The sequence below is a fragment of the Cervus elaphus genome, chromosome 27 (assembly GCF_910594005.1).
Source record: "Cervus elaphus chromosome 27, mCerEla1.1, whole genome shotgun sequence".
NCBI classification, from domain to species: Eukaryota; Metazoa; Chordata; class Mammalia; order Artiodactyla; family Cervidae; genus Cervus; species Cervus elaphus.
In genome coordinates this window covers 29,285,004-29,308,545 of record NC_057841.1, presented here as the reverse complement: position 1 = coordinate 29,308,545, position 23,542 = coordinate 29,285,004, and the positions used below count along the sequence as shown (strand labels likewise).

The 23,542-nt window shown below is 41.5% G+C and overlaps 1 protein-coding gene across 1 annotated transcript in view; it reads left to right on the top strand.

Annotated features, from left to right (window-relative positions):
* Positions 1 to 22,467, top strand: part of DSG2 (desmoglein 2) — a 53,101-nt gene extending 30,634 nt beyond the window's left edge. Inside the window, exons 7-15 of the mRNA XM_043888768.1 lie at positions 1,050 to 1,187; positions 1,301 to 1,486; positions 4,475 to 4,740; positions 8,912 to 9,054; positions 9,348 to 9,575; positions 15,486 to 15,713; positions 17,482 to 17,603; positions 18,633 to 18,971; positions 20,679 to 22,467. Of these exons, the coding sequence (XP_043744703.1) occupies positions 1,050 to 1,187; positions 1,301 to 1,486; positions 4,475 to 4,740; positions 8,912 to 9,054; positions 9,348 to 9,575; positions 15,486 to 15,713; positions 17,482 to 17,603; positions 18,633 to 18,971; positions 20,679 to 21,704 (2,676 nt within the window). The 3' untranslated portion in view covers positions 21,705 to 22,467. The remainder of the gene's footprint in view (positions 1 to 1,049; positions 1,188 to 1,300; positions 1,487 to 4,474; positions 4,741 to 8,911; positions 9,055 to 9,347; positions 9,576 to 15,485; positions 15,714 to 17,481; positions 17,604 to 18,632; positions 18,972 to 20,678) is intronic.
* The last annotated feature ends 1,075 nt before the right edge of the window (positions 22,468 to 23,542 follow it).

Sequence of the window (23,542 nt, the reverse complement as noted above, 5' to 3'; positions counted from 1 at the left end):
TGTAGAAGGAAACCAAGGGTCAAAGGGATAATGTGTGGCCGACATAGCTAGCATGTCAGAATTGGAACTCAGGCAGCTGGTCCCAGGGTCTCTGCCATCCTGCCTTTCACTGAGCAGGTTTGCTCTGTGCAGGGTCCTGGGCATGGGCACTCGCTGCCTCGCTCTGTCTTAAACTTCAGCCACATTGATGGAGCCGTCAGAAGGGACCATGTGGAAGAGACGGGTCCCCTTTGGAGTAACATCTGAGATGTTGTTCTCTAGGACATGTTCTCCAAGAATCTTCTCTCCCGGGGATAAAAAGTGTACCAAGTTTTGCCTTTACTGACCCAGTGTTCTTGGGGGGTTAAGTCTTCACGACTTAACTTTTAACCTAAAATGAAGTGTGGGCTCGAAAAAACTAATTCCTAGAGTCTCATCACTTCCAGTGTAATGCTGACTACCTTTTGAAAGCACTTTTTTTTGTGCTCAGACTATTTTAAGGAGAGATTCATCTCCTGATAAATATCACCAATGACGTAATTAAGAATTTGATGTCAACAACTGCTCTGGGCTTTTCTGCCCTTTTAAAAAAAGCTCTGATGGCAAACAAACAACATCTTCACAGAATTAACAGCAGGTCATGAAACTTTTTAAAATCTTTATTTATTTTTGGCTGCTCTGGGTCTCTGTTGCTGTACTGGCTTTTCTTTAGTTGTGATGTGCAGACTGCTCATTGCGGTGGCTTCTCTTGTTTAGCACAGACTAGGGCCCTCGGGCTTCCGTAGTTGCAGCTCCTGGAGTCTAGACTACAGACTCAGTAGTTGCGGTGTACAGGCTTACTTGCTCCGAGGTATGTAGGAACATCCCAGATCAGGGATCGAACCTGTGTGTCCTGCATTGGCAGGCAGATTCTTCATCACTGAGCCACCAGGGAAGCCCCCATGAAACTTACTTATGAATAAAATGTACTGTGGTTCATTCCCCTGATGATAAAGTGAACTCAAACCAGAAAGACAGATTTCGGAGCAGTTCATTTTCACCCCAGCCGGATCTTTTTCATTGCCCTGCAGGAATACAGCAGCTACACTCTGACAGTAGAAGCAAGAGATGGCAATGGACAAATAACAGATAAACCAGTAAAACAAGCTCAAGTTCAGATTCGTATTTTGGACGTCAATGACAATATACCTGTAGTCGACAGTAATGTGGTAACTACTATTTTTATAACATTTGTGCCTACTTACATGTCAGTCGTAACTAAAAATATATCACTTAAGTTTGTGTTCCATCAGATTAAAAACCTCCTGTTTGTGTTTTGCAGTATGAAGGATCAATTGAAGAAAACCAAGCCAACGTAGAGGTTTTACGCATAAAAGTGTCCGACGCAGATGAAGTAGGCTCCGATAATTGGTTAGCAAATTTTACTTTTGCATCAGGAAACGAAGGGGGTTATTTCCGCATAGAAACTGATACTCAAACTAATGAAGGAATCGTGACCCTGGTTAAGGTAAGGACTTAGTGTTCAAACCTGGAATGAGAGAAGTTGGTCCAGAGGAGGATACTGATGTATTTTGAGCTCCAAATATTTATAAGTACTGGTGCCAGAATGTTATAGATAGGTGCCATCCATATTTGCCCAAGTTCTGTGGTTGTTAAGTGGTCATACTCTTTGTATTTCTAATGTCAGTGGTGTGAGGGTTACATTTTGAAACACAGTGTATAATTCTGCTTAATTGAATCAATGAAAATTAAATAGTGTTATAAGTATATGGGTCTTAAACATTTAAAACCCTGACTCCTACAGAATTTTTTAAGCAAGTTAGAGGATGGATTTTTTTTAACAAAATTAAAAAGGAAGAATACCACTATATGTTAAGTGGTTCATGATAGAATGTCAAATTTTAAAATAAAATGCAAAGCTAAAGCTTTCAAAACATTTCATTAAGTCACAGACAAAAATTGATTCCAGAAGCATCCACATTTTTACAAAACTTATTATAGAGTAAAGTAAGTAAACCCTAATAGAGGAATAACGATAATATAATGTATAACAGAATAGAGGAAAATTAACTTGAAGTTTCATTGTAATAATTATGGATACCATTTATCAATAGACTACTGTATGTACATAGACCTCTTTTTGTAAAGCAGAGGAAAACAGAATAAGATTAGCTCATGTTTAAAGGGAAGACAAATTTTATGATTACTGAATAAATGGATAATGGCATTAGAGACAAAATCAATTTACCTGCTTGTGTAGCACTAAGCATCCTTTTTTAGTCCTAGATTACAGGTGCAGCCATCCTCAGTGCTTGAGATTAAAAGCCAATACTGCACGGAAGGAGAAGCAGTCACATAGTGATGAACATAGTGATGAATAATAAAAACACCCTTAATGCACCACGGTAGCACAAAAAGGGACAGAGTTACTGTAAATTTAGTAGTAAAATGACAGCACCAGGTTAAGAAAATTATGAATTTACTTTCTCAATTGTATAAAGAATCGCTCCGAAAGTATAAGGGCAACCGTCAGATTCCATTCACAGGAAGTTAGAGAAGATACACAAATAGCAAGTGTGCACATAAAGGATACCCGGCATCGTTAGACATTAGGGAAGGTGCAGATTGAGTCTATGTGGGCTACCGCTGCTCACCTGGCTAGAAAGAAGCTGTAGTCAAACAAGACTGGCACCACCAATACCAGCAAGCATATAGAGAAACCAGACCTCCTGTACATTGACAGTGGAAGCATTAAATGGTAGACCCAGTTTGGCAGTTTTGTAAAAAAGTTAAATAGAGTACTAATCCAGTGACCCATCAATTTAGTCCTAGGTGTTCACCCAAGAAAAAGTAAAAACATTTATAGTATCTAAAACAAAAACTTGCATGCAGATGTTCAGAGCAATGTTAATTGCAAATCGTCCAAATGCCTAATAACAGAATAGCTAAGTAAATTAAGTGTATCTAAATAGTAGAACACTATAGAAATGTTTTTAAAAAGAAAATGGACAAATTGGAAAATATATAGAGAGTGATAAACTGATCAAATCAAATGTAATACCACAATTCGCAAAGAACAGAGTATTTGAAGAGGGTTAATCTTTTATGGCATTAATAGCAAACCAGTTATTAATAGACATCATGGTATAAAGAAGGGGGTTAGATTCTCTGTTTAAACAAATTTGAAAACCCCTTCCTGGGTTTAATATAGTCCAATAATTTTTTTTCTCCAGGAGGTCTCCTTTTATTTTTTTATACTAATATAAACAAACATAAATAGAAAATATGCAGAGAAATGGGGTACTTAAATAGTTTCAAAGTACCACCACACAAAATACACGTGAATTACAAAGGCCAAAAAATAACTTTACAGTGGGGAAGCCTCAGAGACAGCACCTTGATCAAATGATCAAAATGAACATCATTAATAAAGAGACAAATTAATATTATGTGCTACCTAATAAGATGCAGTGAGGTCTCAGCTTTATGATATGCTATGGGACAGAGCTGGCAGTCTGCTGCTACGTAAGTAGCCGTTTTTGCCAGAACAAACCCATGGAACACTTTTTAAGGAATATTAACCTATATTGAATGTCCCATAACTTTTTTTTAATTAAGCAAAGAATCACTTCAGATTGCTAAAAATAAAAATATATATATTTGAAGTGATTTTGATCTTAACTAAAATTGGGGATGCTTCCTAAACATCCTTAGGCTTCCCAGGTGGCGCTAGTGATAAAGAATCCTCCTGCAAATGCAGGAGATGCAAGACTCATGGGTTCGATTCCTGGGTCGGGACTATCCCTTGGAGAAGGAAATGGCAACCTGCTCCAGTATTCTTGCCTGGGAAATCCCATGGACAGAGGAGACTAGTGGGCTGCAGTCCCAGGGGCCGCAGATTTTTAATGACATGGTATCAATATAAGAGTGCCCTGTATATGAGCCTTCAAGTAGTGAACCTTCAAAAATGAGAACGTATGTTTGCATGTTAAACTATGAGTGAAACTGCAGTTCGCCCTCCATCTCCTATTGCTGACCATCCTTCAGCTCGACCACCTCCCTCCCCCTCTCCCTCCTCCACTCCATAACTCTTCTTGCCTGTTCACTGGATGCCAGCCCCTGGATGCCATCTGCTGTATGGTACTACTGTACTTCTCAAGGTACTGTACTGTAAGATTAAAAATGTTTTATTTTTTGTGTTTGTTTTTTATGTATTATTTGTTTGACAGTATTATAAGTCTATTACAGTACAGTACTATATAGCCAATTGTTTTAGTTGGATACCTAGGCTAACTTTGTTGGACTTAATGAACAAAGTTGGACTACGAACATGCTTTCAGAATGGAATTCATTTATATATTGGGGATTTCCTATAGTCAGTATTACTGTATTTTTCATGTTTTAAATGATTATATAATATCTGACACTGAAACCACATGCGTGTGTTCTATTGTTTTCCCTTTTAAAAGAATTCCCTCTGATTTTGCCTTTCTAGGAGGTAGACTATGAAACAATGAAGAATCTTGACTTGAGCGTTATCGTCACTAACAGAGCAGCTTTTCACAAATCAATTAAGGATAAATACAAGCCGACATCCATTCCCATCAAAGTCAAAGTAAAAAATGTGAAAGAAGGCGTTTATTTTAAAAGCAGCACAATCCGATTTCACACGAGCGAGAGCATGGAGAAATCAAGCCAGGGCCAAATACTGGGGAAATTTCAGGCTTTTGATGAAGACACTGGAAAGGTAGCCCATGTAAGGTAAGAGATGGTTGTGAATATTATTTCCTCATTCTAAGTTACTTTGAATGCCTCTTTTCAAAAATCATAATGGAATTTGGACACTTCAGTCCTTTGAACCCTGCTTGGGGGGCCTACAGACCCCAAAAGGCCTGTAGATGAAATTCCTGGAGTTGTGTTGTCACTGAGAGGCCAAGCGTTTCCCCAAGAACCCCTTCCCTCCATGACCCAAGTATGAGGCAAAGGCTGGCTGGGTTCAGAAAAGTGATGCCGGGGAGGAGAGGAAATGTAGATATGGAGAAGGGACTTGTGGACACAGTGGGCGAGGGAAAGAGTGAGAAGAATGGAGAAGGTGGCATCACCGTACATAGACTATCGGGTGTAAGATGGATAGCTGGTGAGAAGATGCATGTAGCACAGGGAGCCTAGTTTGGTGCTCCTTGATGACCTGGAGAGATGGGATTGGGGGAGGGGAGGGAGACTAGGGAGGGAGGGAATGTATGTATAATTATGGCTGATTTGCATTGTTGTATGACAGAAACCAATGCAACATTGTAAATTTTTTTTTTAATTTTTTAATTAAAAAGTTCTGGGTTGAGAAGGCTAAAGAGCAACAAAGAGAAAGTTCAGAAAGAAACTTTTTAAAATCTGTCTTTAGAGGTAAGAAAGTAGCAAGTAAAATTTACTGCAAGTTCACTTTACATAATTTTGATTAAGAGGGGAAAAAAAGCTGCATAATGCATTAAAATTTTAATAATGGGGAAACCAGTTTTAATTGATCATCAGCCTTGAAAATTGATCTTCATTCAAACTAGGCTCTTTGGTCCAGGGGATGATGAAACTTGTAATGTTTGTCTTGATCCTGGTGATCTTTATTCAAAATATATTTATGAAGAACCTACTTGATGCCTGAAAAGAAATGATACAAACGAACTTCTTCACAACAGAGAGAGACTCACAGACTTTGCGAACCAACTTACGGTTGCCGAGGTGAAGAATGGTGGGGACAGGATAGAGTTGGGATCAACATGTACACACTGCTATGTTTAAAATGGATAACCAACAAGGACCTACTCTATAGCACAGGGGACTCTGTTCAATGTTATAGAGCAGCCTGCATGGGAGGGGAGTTTGGGGGAGAATGGATACATATCCGTGTAAGGCTGAATCCCTTTGCTGTCCACCTGAAACTATGGCAACATTGTTAATGGGCTATGAAAGTGAAAGTGAAGTCGCTGCGTGATTTCCGACTCTTTGCGACCCCATGGACTGTAGCCTACCAGGCTCCTCTGTCCATGGAATTTTCCAGGCAAGAGTACCGGAGTGGCTTGCCATTTCCTTCTCTAGGGGATCTTCCTGACCCAAGGATTGAACCGGGGTCTCCCGCATTGCAGGCAGACGCTTTACCATCTGAGCCACCAGGGAAGCCCGAAAAATTTAAAAAAAAAAATTTTTTTTTAATTTTTAAAGAACCCATCATATGCCAACCCTGTATTAGACCCATTCTGTAGCAGCACCTTAGGTTTGCATGGTCCATTCACATCTGCAAAGTGAGTTTACATCTTGGCTCTCAGAGCCTTGCCATCAAGAGATGACTCTACAGGGCTGTAATTTATGAAGCTCTGCTTACCTGTAGTTATTTGGTTGAAGTTAAGCTTCCCTGGTAGCTCAGCTGGAAAGAATCTGCCTGCAGTGAAGGAGACCCTGGTTCAATTCCTGGGTTGGGGAGATTCCCTGGAGAAGGGAGAGGCTACCCACTCCGGTATTCTTGAGCTTCCCTGGTGGCGCAAGACAGTAAAGAAGCCGCCTGCAATGTGGAAGACCTGGGTTTGGTCCCTGGGTTGGGAAGATTGCCTGGAGGAGGGCATGGCAGCCCACTCCAATATTCTTGCCTGGAGAATCCCCATGACAGAGGAGCTTGGTGGGCTGCAGTCCATGGGGTCACAGAGAGTCGGACACGACTGAGCGCCTAAGCACAGTACAGCACAAGGATCCTCACCTGCCACCCAAGATGACCGTCAGGGGGCGCTGCAAGCATCACGCTTGGCGTCCTTGAAGGTCTTGCAGTGGCCGGCCGGAGGCAGCCGTGTTCTTCAGCAGGTGCTCCTGATGTCTTCAGCCTCCGTGGAATCCTGGATGTCCATCACATGGCTCCTGTTTTCCTGCTGTCAGTACCAGAGTTGTTCGGTTGCTTCACTCTGCTTGGGCCTGTGTCCCTGGGTGCCAGCACTTCATGAAACACTGCCAACCATAGCACGAATGGGGATATGGAGGAACCTTTTCAACAGTCTCTTTTGTTTTGGAGAATCTCATAGAATTCATCAGCCAATAGTAGCAAATGACCTTTTTCTAAAATAATATTAGCAAACAGTTTCCATTGTGTTTTCTGCAATGTCTTGGTGATCCTTTTTTGTGCAGCTTACCTTCAGGCCCCAGTCCAGCTTCTTTTGAGTTTTGTAGCCTAATTTTTATTTCTGTGGCTCTAAACCTGAGGATGCGCATTCCTTATGACTTCTCAGACTGTCCGCTGAGAGGCTTAAATGTTCTGATTTATTACTCTTCAATAATACTGTGGCCATCTACTGGAACTTCTGTTTTCATCTACCTATTTAATTTTGGTCATTGTTTTCAGTAAGAGTTATGACCATATCAAAAGATGATGTGTGCTACCTTGAAAAATAATGAAACATGTTTCTTGTCAAAAGTACCTTATTCTTTTGCATACAACTTTATAATGAGAGTGATCTTAAAGATTAACTCAAACCTTATTTGTAAAATCATTATTTACAGATAAGGAATGAAAGGCACAGCTAAGTGAAATAATTTTCCAGTATTCACCTGATTGAAATGTTGATGAGAACAGTAGAAGAAACACTCTCAACTTTGTCATGATTTACTTTGATTATCCATGTGCATCAGTTGTTACGGATATTTGACATGACATGTGAGCCACTATCCTGCCTTGAATGGTGCCTAATTTTAACAATAGAAAACAGAACATTCCTTAAATGAGATCACACAAAGCTTTCCATTGTGAAATGTGATTCTTATCACTGTAACTGTCTTGGTTATAAGTATAATGTGGGAAAACATTGAGCTAAGTTCAAGCTTTAAAATTCCAGCCATGAAATTCAAAAATATTTGTGAGTATCCAAAGGTATCATCATTCACTGGCAAAAGTATTAAAAGGCAGGAAAATTTAATTCAAGTGTATAATTGGAACTTTTTAATAGTAACGATAAATAAATATTGCTCTATGTTAGCCACTCATTTTTATATGCCTAAACTGCCACTTAATACAAAATAATAATCTAATTGCTTGAACCAAATACTCATATGTTTATTTAGTTTATGTTTGTATTTGGATATGTTTTAAACTCGATGGGATTAAATTAACGTACTTTTGTGAAAATATACTATGAAAGTTCTACTTGCCTTCCTGAAGCTGTCTTTCCACTCTATAATTTTCCTTTGCTTTGAGAGAAGAAAACCAGAAATCATCTTATCAGCTTTGTTTTCACTTTTAGCTGTTTCTAACCAAAAGAAGACTGTTGCTCCTAACAACCAAAAATATCCTGCAAATTTATTTATTTATTTTTTAGTTGAAGGATAATTGCTTTACAGAATTTTGTTCTTTTTTGTCAGACATCAACACGAATCAGCCATAGGTGTACATGTGTCCAGCAAATTTAAAGCACTTCCATTTAAGGCATTGATTTTTTTTTTTTAACTGTTATTTAAAAAAAAAAAAAAAAACCTGTTATTTTTAAATATTGATAATATGCCAAGAAACAATAGGATGTAAGGTAGCTTTTCTCCACGAGTTCTTGTTGGATGACTTAAGTTATCCTCAAAAGGTTAACTCCAAATTTAAGGGAAACTAGATTGAAAGCTGTAAGACAGGCTAAGAGCAACTCATAACCCTGCAAGGTGAGTAGGCAGGGGGTGGTTGCCCTTGTGCACATGTCTGAGGTATGTTACAGAAATAAGGAGGATTCCAAAGTAGGTGTGAGACAGTGATAAACAGAGGGGCTTTTAGGATAGTCTCAAGAAATTTAAAAACATTCCAAACATGCCTGTAATAAGAACATACATAATAAAGCAGAAATTAAGCTTAAAAGAGTTGTAGATATTAGTTATAAATAGTCTCAGTTTATCCAGAGTTCAGAATTAATTTTCTCTTTTCTAACAGATATGCCAAATTTGATGATATAGACAATTGGATCTCTGTGAATCCTGCCACCTCTGAAATTAAACTCGTGAAGATTCCTGATTATGAATCCAGATATGTCCAAAATGGTACATACACTGCAAAGATTTTGGCTATGACAGAAGGTAAGTTATTAAAGAAACATCTTTTCTTGGTTATATGTATTTAGATTTTATTTTCCAACCACGGAGACCTTTGTTTTGGCTTTATAGAAAGGTCAAATGGGTAAACCCTCACATTTCTACGTATTTAGTGGATTAAAAGACATTACTTGATCTGAATATGAAAACATATCTAAGATAAGCAGTGTCCTAATTGGATACTATTTCTCCTTATGAAATTGACTAGAGAATTCAGACCGTGTCCATTTTGAGCAGTATGACCAGAATGGTGTTTTTTTTTTTTTCCTATCTTTAAGAATATCCTAGGAAAACCATCACTGGCACTGTTGTTGTCAATGTTGAAGACGTCAATGACAACTGTCCCACGCTGGTGGAGCCTGTGCGGACTGTCTGTGACGACGTGCCGTTCGTGAACGTGACCGCTCAGGACCTGGACGGGCCTCAGAACAGCCGGCCTTTCCGTTTCTCGGTCACTGATAAACCAGCCCGAATGGCAGAAGGATGGAAAATAGTACGCCGGGAAGGTAAGCAGACATCTCCAGACTATATATTTAAATGTTAAACACGATAGAATTCTATTTGCAAAGCAAATAAAATCTTCATAATGCAGTTACTTATTTGCTTTGCATAAATTGTGTTTCCAATACAGTCGAGTTTATAAAATGAAGTTCTGAACCTCAGGCGTAGTGTGTTTGATCTGCCTGATGATAAATAATCTACCCGGAGGGAAAGAAGAAAAATAGATGTCTAATACCTCTCTCTCTTTTTTTTTTTTTTTTTTAATTTTTATTTATTTACTTGGTTGTGTCAGATCTTAGTTGCAGCATGCAGGATCTTCCTTGTGGTATATCGACTCTCTAGTCATGGTGCCAAGCTCAGTAGTAGTTGTCAGGCTACCCGGGTGGTGCTAGTGGTAAAGAACCCGCCTGCCAATGCAGGAGACATAAGAGACATAGGTTTGATCCCTGGGTTGGGAAGATCCCCTGGAGGAGGGCATGGCAACCCACTCCAGTATTCTTGCCTGGAGAATCTCATGGACAGAGGAGCCTGGTGGGCTACAGTCCATGGGGTCGCAAAGAGTTGGACTTGACTGAAGCGACATCAGGTGCACGCACACACGCACGCAGTAGTTGTAGTGGGCTGGATCCTAGTTCCCAGACCAGGAATCAAACCCACATCCCCTTCATTGCGTTGTGGATTCTTAACCACTGGACTACCAGGGAAGTCCCCTCTAACATTTTAAAAGTAGCTGGGTATTCCCCAAATCACTCTTGAAGTAGTTGTCTCATAAGCTTGAAGAGTACTTTGCCTTTCTAAGCACAGTAATCCTAGTCTAAGGTGCCTTCTAGAAATCTTGAGGTATGGTAATGATGATTCCATTAAAAATAACACTTACGGAGCATATACCATGTGCCAGACACTCTGCTAACCCTTCTTATGCTTTATCACATTTATTCCTTACCCCATACCATCATTCCCTGATCACAGCTGAGAGAGCTTTGACTTAACTAGAGTTAGGTAGCTTGTCTGAAGTCACGAAGCTGGTGAGTGATGGATATAACATGAAAAGGAAGCTGTCTGTCCTGCTACCCCCATGCCAGAAGGACATGAGCATATATCCAGATCTTGGGACATGCTCCCTTATTGACATGTTCTTTTGGATTTCAAATGCTGAAAAGTAATCTCCAGAAGACTCTTGCTTTAAACAGTTGGTATTCATTTCAGAAGAGTTTTAGATATAATACCCCAATTTTTCCTAACTTACAAGTTCACTGGTTTTTTAGGCTTAGCAAATTTAGGCATGCAGTAATTTTAAGAGGCTTTGATCTGTGTTTGGTCCAATTTACAAAGTAAACACCTTCAACGTTTTAATACATTTATACATTTAGTATATTTGGCTTCCTTTTTTTGTATTTCAATGATCTGAATTAAATAAAACTTTCTTATGATTCTTAATACTTTAAAATTCCAATGAATTTAACTTCTAAGTATATCACACCTGAAATCCTCTTTTGTGGTCCCCTCCAACAAACCAGTGATATTTCAACCTAAAACCATGAATCTAAATGAGTAACATAATTACACGTTTTAAACTGGACTTACAAAGCTATCGTGTCAATAGGGCTAATTTTCCTTAAAATATTGTAAGTGTAGAAATACAATAACATGTGCAAGTAATTTCTTTACAAAAATACTAAAACTTGTCTTTAGTTTGCTTAAATATTCCTATACTTAATTCTGAATCTTTCTTAGGGTTTATGATTCACTTGCAAAAGATAGTTACATTGTTGATTAACTCAAGTTGTCTCCCCAGTAAGGGAAGACAGTCACAATCCTGATTAATTCAGGTTAGTTAAGATCAAGTTTTCAGCTATCATGAGCCTTGGGATGTAGACATCCAGATGATTCTTCTTAATGGTAATTAAGTCACAGACCCCAGGACTCAAGATAGGTTGGTCCCCTGGTTCACATTATCTCCTTCTGTACTCACAGAAGTCTGATACTCCCACCTAGGTTGACTGCTTGATTGGAGTTTGCTTTTCTTTGACTAAGATATGTAAATGTGTTTTGCATGGGATCTGCTGGGATTCCAAGATGTATTTATTTTATCTAATGAACATGATGTTTTGAGATGCCAGGCACTAGTCTAAGCACTTTACTAATATTATCAATGCTAGAAGTTTGGCATTACTGTCATCAACATCTTACAGATGAGTAAACAAATGTTCAGGAAGTTTTACTAACGTTGTCAAAGTCACAGCTAGTTAAGAGCTGATGGAATAGGATTTGAACCCACGTAGTCTGGCTGTGGAGTCTACTCTCTACCTTTATGTTCTGTTGCCTCTCCAAATACACAGTGAATTTTCTATCTAAAGATAAAAACATCTGAATTTGATGAGCTCTTGAATTTTTTCCTAGCCTGAGGAACGTAAAGCGCTTTAGGATACACATAGGTGTTAGAGTGTTATACCAGAAAGTCACTGAGATTATACTTTATTTATCTCGGCAATTGGGAGAGACATGATGCTGTGTCCCAGGCTTTTTGCCTTTTTTCTCCTTGGTTATATAATGAGTGAGTGAGCGAGTATTAGTGGCCTGGTCGTGTCCAACTTTGCGACCCCATGGACTGTATCCTGCTGGTCTCTTCTGTCCGTGGAATTCTCCAGACTAGAATACTGGAGTAGGTAGCCACTCCCTTCTCCAGGGAATCTGCTCAACCCAGGGGTTGAACCCAGGTCACCTGCATTGCAGGCGGGTTCTTTACCATCTGAGCCACCAGGGAAGCCCTATATAATGAGATGTGTGACCACCTGTCATGATAATAGATGTTGTTGTTGTTCAGTCATGTCCCACTCTCTGCGACCCCATGGACCATAGCACACCAGGCTTCCTTGCCTTTCACTCTCTCTCGGGATTTGCTCAAACTCATTCCATTGAGTCGATGATGCCATCCAACCATTGCATCCTCTGTCGCCCCCTTCTCCTCTCCTCAGTCTTTCTCAGCATCAAGGTCTTTTCCAATGAGTTGGCTCTTCTCATCAGGTGGCCAGAGTATTGGAGCTTCAGCATCAGTCCTTCCAGTGAATAGTCAGGGTTCATTTCCTTTAGGATTGACTGGTAACTATTTTATTTACTTGAGAAGTTTTTTAAGTACAGACAGTTACAAAGGGCTTCCCTGGTAGCTCAGACGGTAAAGCCTCTGTCTACAATGCAGGAGACCCCGAGTTCAATCCCTGGGTTGGGAAGATCCCCTGGAGAAGGAAATGGCAACCCACTCCAGTATTCATGCCTGGAAAATCCCATGGACCGAGGAACCTGGTGGGCTACAGTCCACGGGGTCGCAAAGAGTCAGACACGACTGAGTGACTTCACTAATAAGGCAGACACCTTTGTACTTCCCACTTAGAATTAAAAAATATTAACAATTTGTCATATTTGAATCAGGCTTTTATTTTTTAATGATCGCTGATAAAGTGGACGACCCTTCTGTACCCTTCCTTCCGCCTCCACCTTCCCTAACCCTCAGAGCCAATTGTGAATTTAATTGTATTCTTCACCCATGTTCTCCTAGATTGCTTTTAACAACCTCATATTCCTCAAATGAATGACTAGATGCTTTCCTCACTTCTACAGAACTTTGGGGATTATCTATAAGTAAATTTCTAGCTATGGTTATCAGATTCTGTAAAATTTGCACCTTAAGATGTAAAGAGGCTATCTCTTACTTCCAAAAATAAATAAATTTGAAAAACCCCAAATACCTCATTTTTATTTTGGTATTTATCCATCTTTACATGTCTTGCAAGTAAACTTTTTAAATATTTGTTTATTGATTTGTCTGCATCAGGTGTTAGTTGGGGCACACAGGATCTTCATTTTAGCACACAGACACTCTAGTTGTGGCCTGCGGGCTTCAGTAATTGTGGGCTTCAGTAGTTGTGGTAAGTGGGCTTGGTAGTTGGGGTGCATGGCCTTAGTTTCTCTGAGGCGTGTGGGATCTTAGTTCGCTAACTAGGAATCGCTATCCTGTGTTGCAGGGCATATTCTTAACTGCTGGACTGCCAGGGCAGTCCCCAAGTAAACTATTTTTTAGTGAGTTAAACATATATCAAGAAAAGTTTTAAGCTATTTTAATTGATCAGTCCTTTTACTCGTGAAAACTGGTCATGATTTTTATTCAGGTTGAAAGAAAAAATTTTAAATAATCAGTCACATTTTTTAAACATATGATTAAAGGTCATTTGCACAACACTTTCTGTGTAATATTCTTGCCAAGAATGTATAACCTGAATCCAATCAGGAGGAAACAGATTCAAACTGTGGAGCATCCTTTAAAATAAGTGGGCTTCAACAAGGTCAAGATCTTAAAGGGCCAAAAGGAAGGTGGTACTCTTGTAGATTATTAACAGAGACTAGGGTGACAACTAATTGCAGGGCATAATCTTCAGTTGAATCCAGGATTACAAAAAAAAAAAAAAAAAAAGCCATAGAGAGAGAATTATGCAGGATGTTTTTATAACAGTTGAAAAGTTTGAATATGAGTTATCTGTTAGATTTTTATATCAATAATAAATTCTTAGAAGGACTTAATATCCTTTGGTGTTAGAAGGTATATGCTGAAGAAGGTCATGAGATCTGCAACTTACCTTAAAATAGAGGAGTGGGATGGGGAGGGAGATGGGAGGGAGGTTCAAAAGGGGAGGGGATATACATATACCTATGGCTGATTCATATTGAGGTTTGACAGAAAACAACAAAATTCTGTAGAGCAATTATCCTTCAGTTTAAAAAAAAGTGTGCATGTAGAGAGATAGTATTGTTATAAAATGTAAACAGTTCATGAAGAGTATATCAAAACTCATTGTATCAGTCATAGTCTTTCAAGTTTTCTGTAGATTTGAAATTTTTCAAAATTTCAAACATACCATGTTGGGAACAAAAGGGATGGAACTGGATGAAATAAGATTGGCCCATTGTTGAAAATTATTAAAGCTGGAGATGAGTACCATGAGGGTTAATTATGTTCTTTCCTTGATCACCCTCTGTTTGAAATATGCCTTAATAAAATTCTTTTAAGAAATGGTAGGATAGGAACTTCCCTGCTGGTCCAGTGGCTAAGACTCTGAGCTCCTGATGCAGGGAGGCCGGGTTTGATCCCTGCTCAAGGGAACTAGGCCCCACAGGTCACAACTAAGAGTTCGCATGAAACACTAAGATCCCAAATTCCACAGTGAAGTTCAGAGATCCTGCAACTAAGACCCACTGCAGCCAAATAAATAAGTAGTTATTTTAAACAGGAAAAACTAAATTTTAAAAAAATGGTCATTCGATGGAAATATCATTTAACTCACCACTTGTTTGTCACTGTATCCCAGTAATGGAAAGAGTTCCTAGCATCAGGTAGATCACGCACATTTGTTAACGTTAGTCATCATAAAAGGAAGGTGTGTTCAGAAACGATGCTGTGATCTTCACCTGCATATTTGGACTAATCTCATCGAGCACACTGTGAATTCAACAGAGAAGTTATGGAATAATAAAACTAACTGAAGCTAAATATGATTAGCAATTAAAGAATGTTTTTGTAGACTCAGAGATGCAGTGAACAGACTGATGGTTACCACTGGGGGAGGCAAGTGTGGAGGGACCAGATGGGGGTAGAGGATTAAGAGGTACAGTCTACTCTGTTAACATAAATAAGCTGCAAGGATATATTGTATGTCACAGGGGTTATAGCCAATATTTTACAGTAACTGTAAATGGAGTATAACCTTCAAAAAGTGTGAATTGCAGTGTTGTATACCTGAAACTTACATAATACTGTAAATTAAATATACCTCAATAAATTGGGGGAAAAAAAAAAAGAATGTTTCTGTAATTTAATCTTGCCCCTTTCTCGGTAGCCACTCACTTTATTTTCTTGTCCCTTACAGACACCAGTGTGCTACTGCAACAAACCAAAAGACAGCATGGGAGAAGTGAAATTCACTTCCGGATCGCAGATAGTCAAGGCTTCAGCTGTCCTGAAGAGCAGATCCTTACACTCACAGTCTGCAAGTGTGTGGAAGGCAGTGGCTGTGTAGAAATGTGGGCTGACTCCTACGTTGGCCTGGGACCTGCCGCAATTGCACTCATAATTCTTGCCCTTCTGCTCTTGCTTCGTAAGTACTTTAAAAGCTGTACGTTCCCTTTTGGGGGGACTTCCCAGGTGGCTCAATGGTCAAGAATCTGCCTGCCAAGCAGGAGAGTCAGGTTCAATTCCTGAGTCAGAAGGATCCCCTGGAGGAAGAAATGACAACACACTCCAGTATTCTTGCCTGGAAAATCCCATGGACAGAGGAGCCTGGTGGGCTACACAGTCCATGGGGCTGCAAAGAGCTGGACATCACTGAGTACTTCCTCTTTTAGTAATTTCTAGTGTCTTTTTAGGGTGTTTTTAGTATTTTGTTACTATAGTACTCATTGATTTCTTTAGTTTTTCTGTAATCACACTAGAATGCTATTGAGGGTGAGAAGGGAAGCAAGAATTGATCATTGATCAATTTACCAAAAGCTATCAGAGCTCTCTTCAGAATTTTGTTTTATAAAAATGTATCATTTCCTGATTTCAGTAACCAAGATTATTAGATATACGTTTCAACCTTGTGGGTGTCCCCATTTTGTTAAGCTCTGTGAGGGAGGTGAGTTATCTGTTCTTCCCCACACAGTGCCTTGTGCATGGAAAACTCTCAGAAAAGACTTGTTGCATGGTACAAGGTTATTTTACAAACTGATCTGATTCCCATCAGTTCTTGCTTTTTGCACCCTTGACTTGTCAGAGCTCCACCTCCCCCCAGGCTCTGCTTGGCTTGCCCCTCCCCTGCACCAACAGGAGCCAGACCCTCTGAGCACTTATATGTTTCCCAGCAGTGACAACTGGCCATCCCTTCCTGCCTGCCCTCCAGTGCCCTCCAATGACTGTGGGTTTCCTTTCATGGAAGAACAGAAGACTGCAGCCTGGGGGCACATGGGGCCACTCCACTTGCCCACTGCTCATGGGCAGACCCCCGCCTCCAAGGCAGCCTCTGCTGTTTCTCTGTCAGAAGAGGGGTGCATCCAAGCCATTAGCATATGTGCAGTTGAATACAGCACTCAACAGTTTGCAGTGCACTTTTATATCATCATCTCCATTTAATGGGTTAAAATACTGACCTGACGATAATAACTTGTTTCAGCTGACCCACCTGGGATGTCTTGCACTACCATTTCACCTCAGATTTCCCCGGGTTTAATGGGGGTGCTTAGCACATGGCAGACACTTGATAAACGTTTGCTGTCTTCAGTCTTTTTATTACACACAGTAACCATAGTCTGTGAAAGTATTAGTCACTCAGTCGTGTCTGACTCTTTGCAACCCCACGGACAGTAGCCCGTCAGGGTCCTCTGCCCATAGAATTCTCCAGGCAAGAATACTGGAATGGGTAGCCATTCCATTCTCCAGGGGATCTTCCCGACCCAGGAATCAAACTCGGGTCTCCTGCACTGCAGGCAGATTCTTTACCTTTTGAGCCACCACAGAAGCACATGTTAAAAATTAAAGTGGTTTTTAAAAAATTAAGCTATTAAATTGGTTTTGATGATTTGGATAGTGTCAAATCCAGTCTTGATGTTCCACTGAGTGACCACAGGCAGTGACCACAGTCTTTGTGATGGACAGGAACTCTGAATCTGTAAGACTCCTTCATCCTGCCTTTCGGCTTTGGTATGACTCACCCAAAACACACTTGTTGAGTTTGGATCAGGGGAAGAAAAGAAAAACAGAAAAATAGGGCTATAAGTAAGTGAAGACCGAACTCTAGAAAGTGATATGCAAATTCCAAGACTATGCAAGATAAATTTGGAGATCTGTCGAGACTAATCTTCTCTGTACTGGATTTTGTTTCTGTTCAGTTATACCACTTCTACTGCTGGTGTGCCATCGTGGAAAGGGCGCCAAAGGCTTTACCCCCATCCCGGGTACCATAGAGATGCTGCATCCGTGGAACAACGAGGGGGCGCCGCCTGAAGACAAGGTCAGATAATCCAGTGTCTTCTTTGCTGCTTTAAAGGAGTCTTAGGAAGTGTCTCTGACATCATAAGTCATGAGAGTAAACCAGTTCCTACAGATTTCATTCACGTGCCTTCGTTAAACACTGCCTACTTTATATTTGTTGCCAGGGCCGAGTTGGGGTGGTTTTGCTCTACTGACACAGGTCAGGTCCTGAGTTATAGAGAACGTAGACAGAGGGTCAGGTAGTGACACCAGGAACGTCAAACAAAGGCTAAATAGAGCAAGAGTGTGTAGGGGTTTAGGTAGGAAGGTTTGTCCCAGTATTTACATGGGCAGTCTTTCACAACCAGGTGCTTCTCCATTTCCAGTCCACACAATACATAACGTCTGCAGAGGTGCACCCACAGCCCCCGTGACATTTGTAAAATGTCACAAAATCCCCTTCCCTACCCACTTACTGGGCATCCCAGGTGGCACTAGTGGTAAAGAACCCGCCTGCCCATGCAGGAGACATAAGAGACACAGGTTCGATCCTAGGGTGGGGAAGATCCCCTGGAGAAAGAAAAGGCAACCCACTCCAGTATTCTGGCCTGGAGAATTCCATGGACAGAGGAACATGGTGGGCTACCATGCATGGGGTTGCAGAGTCAGACATGACTGAAGTGACTTAGCACACAAGAGAATGAAGAAGATAGAGCGGAGATCTTCAGAAGACTCAAAGAGAAGTCATTCAAAGTTTTTGCTAATTTGCCTTGGGCAAATATCTTACTCCCTTCCTATGCTTGGGCTTCCCTGGTGGCTAAGATAGTAAAGAATCTACCTGCAATGCAGGAGACCCAGGTTCGATCCCTGGTCAGGAAGATCCCCTAGAGAAGGGAATGGCAAGCCACTCCCTGGAGTGGAGAATTCCATGGACAGAGGAGCCTGGCGGGCTACAGTCTATGGGGTCACAAAAAGTGACTGAGTGCCTAACACTCTCACCGGCTCACTTAGCTCAGACCCTCCACCAGGCGTACTGACCGTCCGCGACTCGCGGTGTGTGCTCCCACAGGTGGTGCTGCCTCTTCTGGGGGCGGATCTCAGAGACGGTGCCGCCGTAGGCGCTGGGGCAGGCGGAGGTGTGACGGCCAAGGAAGCTCTCGTGAAAGGAGGCAGCTCCGCCTCCTTCACCAAAGGGCAGCAGGAGATGTCCGAGGCGGAAGGCCGCTGGGAAGAATACAGAAGCCTCGTCTCGGGCGGAGCCACCCAGGTTACTGGGACGACCGGGGCCATGGTGACCTCGGACACCTTCAGGACCACGAGAGCCGCGGGGGCGGCCAGAGAAGTGGCCGGAGCGCGAGCAGGCGCGGGGGCGGTGAGCGAGGCGTTCCTGAGAAGTTACTTCACTGAGGTAAGCGCTGGTTTCTCTGTGTGGGGGAAGTTGCATTTATATGTGGACGTGATGTTATTAGCGAAATCATGTTCTTGGATCTGAATGGGACTGTGTTCCTTTGAAGAGGGTGCTCACAGGCAGTGAGGAAGGAGAGATGGGACCAAATTAGTTCAGTGTGTGGTGGTGACAAGTGACCTCACAGTCTTACTTCTCACCAGGGCGTATTTCTCACAGTCATGCTCTTGCCATTCAGCGCACCTCTGCTCAGGTTGTGCCCAGGAAGCGCCCGTCCTCGGGGTGCAGAGACCAGAGCAGTGAGACCCCTGAAGCCACTGCCTTTCCCCACTCGCGTGTCATTGGCCAGAGCAGGTCACGTGGTCGGGCTGATGTGGGTGGGTCCGAAAGTGCGGTCCTCTGCAGAGCCGGTAGGGTGGGAGGGGAGAGACTATGTGACCTAAAAAACACAATCTACTACGCCTGTTTAAGTGTTTTCTTTTGAAGGCAAGTACTTGGTTCATCTTTGAGGCAGTTCACATAAAATTAGGAGGAAAGTTGCAGGAAGGATGATGCAATGCAGTCAGGAAGTTGATTCCTGGAATTAGGAATTAGAAGCCTTTCTGGAGAACACGATCATGCCTGGGCATGGGATGGGCAGAGTCAGATTGCTGGGGACCCAATGGGCTTCCATAGAGGCCACTTTATTCCTGCCACCTCCTTTCTACATGGCCACAAAGTACCCGAGTGCTTCCCTGCTTTCTGCTTTCACCCCAGCTGCCCATCCCCAAGGATCAGCTAGACCCCAGGGAGATGGTGGTTTGGTCAGTTTCAAGGAAAAGTGCTTCTCATCCTTTTTCTGTCTCATGGCCAGGCTCCATTCTGCTACCCTGTTTGTTTTATTTCAGTATCTTTTTCCCACTCTGCTCTAATCCTGTGTGAGTCAGTCTTGATTATGTATGTGTGTGCAGCTTTTAATTGGGAAATAATTTCAAATTCATCTGGAAATTTGTAAGAATAATATAAAGTTTGAACTCCTATGTATGCTTTGCTCGGGGCTTCCCAGGTGGTGCTAGTGGTAAAGAACCTGTCTGCCAATGCAAGAGACATAGAGATGCGAGTATGATCCCTGGGTTGGGAAGATCCCCTGGAGGAGGGCGCGGCAACCCACTCCAGTTTTCTTGCCTGGAGAATCCCATGGACAGAAGAGCCTAGTGGGCTACAGTCTATGGGGTTGCAAACAAACAGACACAACTGAAGCGACTTAGCATGCACACACACACCCTTTATTCAGATTACCCAAATATTAACATTTTGCCACATTTGCTTTTGCTTGCTTTCTCTGTCACACACACGCACACACATCCTCTTACGTCTCCATGGTACAGAGAGATAATAACACATTCCATGTCTCAGTTTAGCCGATTATCCCAATAATGTCTTTTATAGCTGTTGTTTTTCCCATCTCAGACCTACTCCAGAGTGCTGCTTTCCATTTACTTGTCATGACCCTTGTGTCTCCTCTTAATCTGAAACCATTCCCTCTGCCTTTCTCATTTATTAATACTATTTTAAGAATACAGGCCAGTCGTGTGGTAGGATGTCCTTCAATTTGTGTTTCTCTGATGTTTCCTTATAATTAGAGGTTTCACATTTTGAGCAGGAATCAAGAGCATTGTCCTTAAACGAAGTGTGTCACTGGCTATATGCCTGTTTCTCTTTCTGTTTCAGAAAGTGGCCTCTTACACCGAGGAAGATGACATCCACACAGCCAAAGATTGCCTTCTGGTTTATTCTCAGGAAGAAACAGAGTCTCTCCGGGGTTCCATTGGCTGCTGCAGTTTCATTGAAGGAGAGCTAGATGACCGCTTCTTAGATGACTTAGGATTGAAATTCAAGACCCTCGCTGAAGTTTGCTTGGGTCGAAAAATAGAGATGGATGCAGAAACTCAGCAGAGGGCAAAACCCACAAGAGAAGCAGATGAGAAGGTAGTTTCACAGTCCCTCTATGAGCAAACCAGGCTTAACTCCAAGAACGCTTATGCCTCAGGTGGCAGCTTTCAGGGTCCCAAGCCTTTGCATGAGGCAGACACAGAGAAGATAACTCAGGAAATAGTCACTGAAAAGTCTGTTGTATCCGCTAGGCAGGCTCAAAAGGTCACTGCACCACTTCCTGATACACTGGCTTCCGGCGGCATGATAGTGACTGAAACGTCCTATGCCACGGGCGCCACGGGGCCCCCAAGCACAGTGGTCCTGGGCCCCCAACAGTCCCAGGGCCTGATCGTGACCGAGCGGGTCTATGCCCCGGCGTCCACCCTAGGGAACCAGCAGTACGCTAGCGGGGGGCACGTGGTGGTCACCGAGAGGGTCATCCAACCCCACGGGGGCACGTCTGACCCCCTGGAAGACACCCCGCCTCTGCCCGACGCTCAATATGTCATGGTGCAGGAAAGAGAGCACTTCCTCACCCCAGGCTCCAGCCTGCAGCTCCCGCTGGCTGCGCCCAGTGTAGCCTCAGGTCAGAACGTGACAGTGACCGAAAGAGTGCTGACGCCAGCCTCCACGCTGCAATCTAGTTACCAGATCCCTGCCGAAACCTCGGTAACGGCCAAAAAGACTGTGGTTTCTGCAGCTGGAGTCCCGGGTCCCCTGCCAGACTCAGGCTTAGAGGAGTCTAGTCATTGTAATTACACGATAACCACATCTTCCACCAGGGTCTCCAAGCAGAGCACCATGCAGCAGTCCTTCTCTTAAGCAGCCATCAGCCACACCAGAGTTTAGCCAGCAGTGACTCATGTCATGTTCTCAAAGGACCTGGCTTTTCAAGAGGCACATATCCTATGGGCCTCAAATTTTTCTCAGTCACTAATATGCAAAGAGCTTCACTGTCTCAGCTTCTAGGATTGCACTTCAGAGATACCCTGGGACTTCCTGAAGGGACAGAATGATGAAGCTGGTCTTAGGTGCCTTTGAGTGACTTATGGCCAAATAATACTCACAGGAAAAGTTAAGTAGAGAGTAAATCTGGCTTCTGATTTATCAGATTAGCAGTGTCTCTAGTGCATGAGCCTTCTGGTAGAGCCATCCATGAAACTGAATGGGTTCTTGGCCTCCCGTGTTAACATTTAACTTTGCTGTTCTGTGTTCCGTACTTCTTGCACCTAGCAGACTACCAACAGCTTTTTTATCCAAAGATACTTGTACAGTCTGAATGACCTGTTTTGCTTGTTTGGATTCTTTAAAACTAGATGCCCTTCAATCCATGTAAGGTTAATTGAATTTTGGAACATGATATGGTAAAACATTATGTGTTCTGTGCATGTGAGTGTGTGTGTGTGTGTGTGTGTTGTATGACCTTAAAAATAGCATCATTCCTTCCCTTTGTCTCTCAGTAATCATGAAAATATTAAATACTTCAAGTTCAGTAGAATAATCCAGCGTGAAATTCATAAATATAAAATCACTTTATTTTTATAGCAATAATAGACTATTAAAAAAACTCAGAAAAAAAAAAAAACTCAGGATACATTATCTTCTAATTTAGTAAAACACAGTAAACCATATGCACTGTGCTCAGAGCCCTTTTCACTGCTGTATATCCTCAAGTGCCTGCCGTGGGTGCCAAGTCGATATGTGTACAATTAGGCAAATTTTAAAACCCACTCTCTTTTATCTACGATTGCAGAACAAATATTGGAAGACCTTATAATTGCTGTAATTTTGAGTTTGAAATTATGATTTATTCCGTGTCTCAAAGTCATTGGCTAGTTGGCCATGGCTGACTACATGGACTATTGAATATTGTAGAGCTGACCTGAATTTCTACAGCATCTTGCCTTTCTTTCTGAAAAGTGATCTGGATGTTTTGGCCAAATAAATAGGTTGTATTTTTATTCCTCCTTGAAGAAATGATCCATTTCAAGTTTCAAAGTATAAGTGCCTATCAGTCATCAATTATATAAATATTCTCCACAACAAAATAATTTCCATAAGCTTTAAAGGCTGTAATTTTGTGAATTTTGAGTATATTTTACTAGGAAAATGAAATCTCAAAAAATTCATTTTGTATCACATTTTTTAAAAAAATATTGATGACCTGTGTTATGCAAAAGATTTATACTTTTCTACTCCCACTAATATGTACGAAGAAAAAGCAAATATCTTTAGACTCCTTAAACCTGTGGCCAAAATAAAGGTCTCTCTTTGATACTCTAAATTTTGTACTCTCTACTTGTAATTGTTGCTTTTGTCTTTGCATTATAGACTTAGTAGTTATTGTTTGCCAAGTCTGCAACAAGACTATCACTACTGTGTGAACTTGTGAATGTGACCTGCATACTCCAAGCAAAACCTGGTCTTAAACTTCCTCTACATAAAGTCATCACATTCTCTAGATGATTTTCTTTGTTCCTGAAAGGGTGATAATTTGTATTAGTTTTTACACTTGTTCTACAGAAGAAACATTATATTTGTATGTATATCATCAAAATATTTAAATAAAAAGATGATCTTTGTGCAGCCCTCTGCCTGTATCTTTTTATTGCCCCCATCATATTTTACAAGGAATACAGTCCGTCGTTAGGGAGGAGGCA